This window comes from Engraulis encrasicolus, chromosome 9 (assembly GCF_034702125.1).
Source record: "Engraulis encrasicolus isolate BLACKSEA-1 chromosome 9, IST_EnEncr_1.0, whole genome shotgun sequence".
NCBI lineage: Eukaryota > Metazoa > Chordata > Actinopteri > Clupeiformes > Engraulidae > Engraulis > Engraulis encrasicolus.
The window spans coordinates 7804285-7811861 of NC_085865.1; the positions used below are offsets into that span (position 1 = coordinate 7804285).

At 44.3% G+C, this 7577-nt stretch overlaps 1 protein-coding gene across 1 annotated transcript in view; it reads left to right on the top strand.

Moving 5' to 3' along the window:
- cbl (Cbl proto-oncogene, E3 ubiquitin protein ligase) overlaps positions 1-7577 on the top strand; it is a 98162-nt gene that overhangs the window by 69764 nt on the left and 20821 nt on the right. Inside the window, exons 7-9 of the mRNA XM_063206424.1 lie at positions 4245-4332; positions 5274-5405; positions 6266-6487. Coding sequence (XP_063062494.1) covers positions 4245-4332; positions 5274-5405; positions 6266-6487 — 442 coding nt within the window. The remainder of the gene's footprint in view (positions 1-4244; positions 4333-5273; positions 5406-6265; positions 6488-7577) is intronic.

Sequence of the window (7577 nt, forward strand, 5' to 3'; positions counted from 1 at the left end):
CCAAGATATTTTATACTGCTTGATACACATATTGGTTGCCCTGACAGGTAGAACGTTGGAAAAGGCACTTTATGATCCTCCTTGGTTCTACATATCAACACAACACTCTTTTTTGCATTGTACTGCACATCAAACTCGACCCCATACACAGAGCACACATTGAGTAGCTGCTGAAATCCAACAGTATTAAGGGACATGATAGCAAGATCGTCTGCATACATCAAATGGTTTAAAACATTGTTCCCTATCAGACATCCTGTCTTACATCTCCCCAGTTGTTTGGAGAGGTTGTCCATGTATAGGTTGAACAGTGCTGGGGATAGAAGCCCCCCTTGTCTTACACCATTGCCTACACTGAAAGGGGAAGACAGGCTGTTTCCCCATTTCACCTGCATGTGTTGTTTAGCATACCAGTAAGCAAGAATACGTATAATACATCCAGGCACACCCCTAAGCATGAGTTTAGTGAAGAGCTTATGGTGATTCACTCTGTCAAATGCCCTGGACGCATCAATGAACCCCAGAAATATTGTAGAACCATGACTTCTGTAGGATTCAACCGTTTCTTTCAAGGCATATATACATAGGTCTGTGCTGTGCATAGGCTTAAAACCAAATTGATTTTCTGTAGTAAAGATAAACTCACTCAAACTATCTAGCACCAGCTTCTCCAACACCTTAGAAAGAATACTGGCTAAGGCAATGGGTCTGTAATTTCCAGAACTCAGTGACATTGTTATCAAGAAGGTTTGTGGCCATAGAATGAGCTCTTAAGCCTTGCTCATGCTTCCCAACAAAGCGCACAGCATACTTATATCTTGCATTGGCACGTTTCTTATGCTCCAAGTCTGGCCCATGCCTAGGCCGACCAGCCACAACCCAGGCCCTATGAGCCCTCTTAGTGTACATTAGTGTAGTAGATATTCACGAAAGAGAGGACTCTTTACTTTCTTCTTGAAGGTTGAGCGAGATCTAATCTAATGCTCGACCTGAAACTCATTCACCATGTTGTGCACTATTACGCCATTTGTGACGGGCGGGCTTTTCTTTGGAATCCAGATCCTGAACCCCATCTGATCTTTCACCACTCTGAGGGGTGGAAAATAGGGATGCACCGATACCACTTTTTTGAAAACCGATACAAGTACGAGTACATTAATGTGTGTACTTGCCGATACCGAGTACGGATACAGATGCCTCTTACCACCAAAATACAATGAAAATAAATGCATGGCTTTGTTTTTTTCCACCTGTGATATTTTTATTGTCCATTTCCATGTAGATTTAAATGTTAGTAAATGTATGAGGTGGCACTTTTTTCCATGCTGCTTTCAAGTCCACAGAACGTGACAAGATTTTGCATTGTTTTGTTCCTGGTATCGCGAGTGCTTGACGAGTACGAGTATAATGAGCAGTATCGTATGCCGATACCGATACCGATACCAGTATCGGTATGGGTGCATCCCTAGTGGAAAATGTATGAGTGTGTGTTGATGCGTGATTTCCAGTCTGGGCGCCACATCTAAACTACTGACTCCTAAATGTCCCCTCTACGTAGTCTACTATGAAAGGAGGAAAATGGTGAAACTCACCCCCTACGTGGAGAATGAATGACCACCTTACAATTTTCCCACACTTAACCCTGGTGGAGGGGGGGTGCATATGTGAATGTGTCATATCCTGTGGCAACTCCCTGTCTAGACTGCACTAATTAATTTTTTAATTGTATGGTGAGTTGTATGCTGGAAGAAACATCAGGTCTATTGGAAATGAGGATTCCCCAAATGACACTGCATACTTAGGTGGTCATCAGCACATCAAAACATCCCCTGGCTTAGTACAATGTACAAGGGGGTGCGCAAGGGAAAAAAGTTTGGGAACCGCTTCAGTAACCGAAGCAAGGGAACATTTGGGGCTCATCCTGAAGCTTTGACTCAGAATCCAGAGCCCACATTTGATCCTTAACCTCCCTGTTGGGATGGTGTGTGTGTGTGTGCGTGTGTGTGTGTGTGCGTGTGCGTGTGCGTGTGCGTTTGTGTGTCTCTCTGTCTCTGTCTCTGTCTCTGTCTCTGTCTCTGTGTGTGCGTGTGTGCTCGTGTGTGCGCGTGTGTGCGGATGCGAGTGCAGATGCGTCATATCCTGTGTGGAGCTCCCCCTGTCGTAGCTGGATTGCGTTATACTTAGACATCTTACTTGAGGGTTCCTTGTTTTCCTAAACCCTCTCAGGGAGACTTCCCTTCTCTTCCCCTTTGCCTTGCCTGTGTAATTTGGCCTGTGGCTTTCCCCCTTTCTTTGGAAGACGTGGAAGTCTGACCGCCCGCCTCTTCACTCGAGCTCTGAGCATCTATTTTATTTATTTATTTTACTTTTTTTTGTGTGCACTCGCTCGCCTTGTTTCTGTTCCGGGAGGAAGGAGACGTAACTAAATGCCTTGTCACAGTTTAAGGAGGAGTTGGATTTGGGGTTGGGCACCGTGAAAGTCTGGTCTCAGTGGTGGAGGAGGTCAGGAGGAGTAGGGCCGCTGACAGCTTTTGCCAGGCCTGAGGCAAAGTCATCTGAAAGGGCCCCCCCCCAACCCCCACCATCCAATACATGCCATGTAATGAAAAACCCAATATGGGCCCCTCCTCTCTCCCTTGGTCAAGGACAACTGACCCCTTTGCACCCCCCACACCACCCTTGTCAGCTTCCCTGGTCAGGAGCACAACCAAACCCAGTCAGAAAACAGTGGAGATTATTTGGACTGTAACCTGAGGAGGAGGAAGAGGAGGAGGAGGTTTTATTCTTTGTGTCGGTCAGACTGTTTGCTTATGTATGTGAAAACCCCCAGAGAACGCAGCAGATCTCTCGAGTCGTAGCCACTCATCATCCAGCCAGCCCAAAGCTTTTCTTTTTTCCTTGGTCTTAAGTTAACCATGTACCCCTCAACCTTCTCTCTCGCGCTCTCTCCCTATCTCACATGACCGCATTCACTGTCTGGCTCAATCGAATGTTGTGTGGGTGGACAAGTATGTCTGTCAAATTGTATCTCTTAGGCCCTAAGGTTATCCTTTTAGTCAGTGGGTGGGGGATAATGGTTATACAAATCATTCCCTTGATTATTCTTAATAATAATAGTTTTTTGTTGTTTGTCATTGTTGTGGTTGACAATGAGTAAATTATAATAATTAGCAGAATTCAAACTTTCAGTTTTCATGTGATTTTGCTAGTCCTGCACCCAATCTGTTTGAGACGGATGTGCGTGTATTTTGTCTTTCTCACACATGATGATGATTTGATCGTTTGGATTAGAGATGCGCAGGATCCAAGATCTGGTTCCGGATCTGGCAGGATAATAGGGTTTTTCACAGGATCCGGATCCGGCTGGATCTTAAGCAGTGGATCCGGTATCCGGCATTTACCTAAAAATCAGGATCTGGTGCATCTCTAGCCTAGGCTTTTCAGTCAGTCTTTCACAACCCCAATTGCTGCATGGAGTGAAAGAACTTTGGAAGCGGCCAGTGCAGGCAGTGTGGCAGTAAGCCAATGAGTCTAAAAAATAGTTTGAGCCAACGTAATAAAAAGGGCCCACGTGTGCGAGTAGGCTATGTATTTCAACCCTTTCGTAGGATCCGGTTCCGGATCCGGCAGGATCTTAAGCACTGGATCCGGTATCCGGCAGGATCCTAAAAATCAGGATCCGGTGCATCTCTGGTTTGGATACCTGATGTGGTAATGGCTCTCCAATCCTCTTGTGTGTCTCCAGGGTGTATGCTGGGTTTTTAAAGGTATTAGGTGATAAATTAAAAAGGCAAAATTTAATTGTAGATTTGCTCAAAAGGTATTATTTTTTGAAAAACGAGGTATTATTTTTTTTAGTTATACCATTTTGAAAAAAAAAAAAAAGATTGATTCTGTATTTGAGGACAGTATGAGGGTAGTCATGGGTACGCAGTTAGGGCATCAGGTTGCCAACCTGCCAGGTTGGTGGGGGAAGTAATTAACCAGTTCTCTCCCCCATTCTCCTCCATGACTGAGGTACTGAGGCACTGCTCCTTTTCGGATGTCTTTTTGCAAAAAACAAAAGTGTAATGTAATGTTAAGGAGGTAGAAATGACAAAAGATGACTTGTTAATACTCACATCGGAGTCTCGTGATGGTTGTAAAAAAAATCTTATGGTAGTGAAAAAGGGTATTAAATGGTAGTAAATTTGACTTCAAGATTGGTGTATATACCCTGCTCTCTCTTCTCTTGTCTTCTGCAGCTACCTGTTCCCAGACGGTCGTACCCAGAACCCCGACCTGACGGGCCTGTGTGAGCCGTCTCCTCAGGACCATATCAAAGTCACACAGGTCAGCGCCAACACCACACACACACACACATCACACACACGCATACCTCACACACCTACCACACACACACACATATCACACACACACACACACACACACACACACACCACACATGCATACCTCTCACACACACACACACACACACACACGCATATCACACACACACACACACACACACACACACACACACAGACACACAGACACACACACACACACACACACACAGACACACAGACACACACACACACAGACACACAGACACACACACACACAGACACACACACACACAGACACACACACACACAGACACACAGACACACACACACACACACACACACACACACACACACACACACACACACACACACACACACACGCTGCTCCGCGCTGCATTCAATGTACCGATGCTTGTAATGGTAAATGTATAATCCAACACACTTCACAAATGGAAAAGCTTCATCTCATACGGCACTATACATAATGTGCACGTTTTGTAATAAGTTGTTAGCAGATCACCCATGTGTGTCATTTGTGTTAGGGCTGTACGATATTAGAAAAATATGCGATACACTATAACATGACTGTATACTGCGATATCGATGTTACTCGCGATATTTAATATACATACATTTTCTTGCCATTCTTCACTTTATCATGTATAAAACAGCTGAGAGCAATGTTTTACTGCCAACATTATGTTTTATTAGGAAAAAAACATGGCTAATATACAGCATCAAGTTAAAATGTCAACATTTTTAATGCATTTTTTAACCTCAAGTTCTCACCAAATTTCCTGTTATTAAAAATGAAAAACGGTTTGCAATATGTGCACAACTTTTGCGATACGTATATCGCAAGCCATGATATCGCGATATGGATACATTTTCGATATATCGTGCAGCCCTAATTTGTGTGTGTTTGTCCTCCTCTCCCCCCTACAGGAGCAGTATGAGCTGTATTGTGAGATGGGCTCCACGTTCCAGCTGTGTAAGATCTGCGCCGAGAACGACAAGGACGTCAAGATCGAACCCTGCGGACACCTCATGTGCACCTCCTGCCTCACCGCATGGCAGGTAGGACACGCGCACGCACGCACTCGCACGCGCGCACGCACGCACACTCACTCACTCACACATACACTCTCACTCTCACATACACTCTCACTCTCACTCTCACTCTCACACACACACTCTCACTCTCACTCTCACATACACACTCTCACTCTCACATACACACTCTCACTCACACACACACACACACACCACTCACACACACACACACACACACACAGTTTCTTTTATACAGATACCACTGATTCTTGGGAATTCTGTTTGACTAAAACAGGTTTTTAATTTTGAAAGAAAAAAAAGTTGTTCAAATCTAAAACATAGAGGTATATTATCATAGACAAAGGACTTGGCTGGGCAGCAATGTATCGGGTCAACCTCTCCTTTTTTGGGGGGCTTTTTTCATAAGATAAGCTATTACTTGGTTTCGTATACGTGTAGTACACATGCGTGATGAATGCATGTCTGTGTGTGTGTGACGTGTGTCTCTCTCTGCCCCATCAGGAGTCGGAGAGCCAGGGCTGCCCATTCTTCTCTAGTGTATGTGTGTATGTGATTGGTTGTTGTGACTGTTATCGTATATGTGTACATGCATTGATACATCTGTATGTGGGTCAAAGACGTGCAAAATAGAATTGTCATTCAGTGTAACGGATGCCTTCTGCTGACTGTATCTGTAAAAGACATGACTTTTTTATGAATTTGTTGTTACAGGGAATTCATCAAAGCCTCGGCTGTCATCCATTCACTGGAAACAATTTAAAAATCATGTTTTTTTGCAGTTACAGTTGGCGGAAGTTGTCCGTGACACTGAATGACAAAGACGTCTTTGACCCATGTGTGTGTCCCTCTCTCTGCCCCATCAGGAGTCGGAGGGCCAGGGCTGCCCGTTCTGCCGGTGCGAGATCAAGGGTACGGAGCCCATCGTGGTGGACCCCTTCGACCCCAAAGACAACAGCGGCGGCTCCTACGGAATGGGGCGGGGCAACTACGGGGCCGAGGGCGCGCCGTCGCCCAGCTACGATGACGACGACGACGACAGACTGGAGGACCCCCACCTGATGATGAGCAAGCTGGCCTGCAGCAAGGTGAAATATTGAATATTATTATATTATATTGATATTATATTCATATTAAATATTATATACATTACTATAATACTGGAGGACCCCCACCTGACGATGAGCAAGCTGGCCTGCAGCAAGGTGAAATATTGAATATTATTATATTATATTGATATTATATTCATATTAAATATTATATACATGACTATAATACTGGAGGACCCCCACCTGACTATGAGCAAGCTGGCATGCAGCAAGGTGAAATATTCATACTACACCTATATACCACTACGACTAATTGAACTATATGTACAATATATTACGGTAATAATACTGCATATAACTATATACAATATATTACGGTAATAATACTGCATATAATTATATATAATATATTACTGTAATAATACTGCATAGAACTATATACAATATATTACGGTAATAATACTGCATAGAGCTATGCAATATATTACGGTCAGGGCTAGTAGATACTGCTCTGCCATTTCTCGTTGCCAGTAATGGGTTTAGTTAACTCTTCTACATGTTCAGTTCAAGCAGAAACGTGTGCGTGCGTGCGTGTGTGTGTAGCGTCTCTCCGCAGTGTTCTTTTTTCACTCGTGTGCTACAAGGCTGAGCTCACTTCCTCCACTGTGTTGCATTGCTTGTTTTCAATAATGTATGGCTCATCCCTTTTATTCTCTCTCTCTCTCTCCCTCTCTCTCCCTCGCTCTCCCTCGCTCTCTCTCGCTCTCTCTCGCTCTCTCTCGCTCTCTCTCTCTCTCTCTCTCTCTCTCTCTCTCTCTCTCTCTCTCTCATGTACTCTATGATTTCTGAGTATCATCATCCCCTGTGGTCTCCGCACCTCTCACCTACTCACTCATCATTGTTTCCACTCGTTTCATCAAAAGCCCCTTCTGGTGGGCTGACTGACTTTCTTTCTTTCTTTCTCTTTCGCTCTGTTCTCTCTGTTGGGTTTTTCTTGTCCCCTCACTCCTCTCTGTCTCTCTTTTATCTCTCCATCTGCCTCTTCTGTCTTCTGTTCTATTCACCTCTCTCTCTCTACTCCCTCTCTTTCTTCCACTCCTTTCTCTTTCCCTTGTTCCAATTCTCTCTC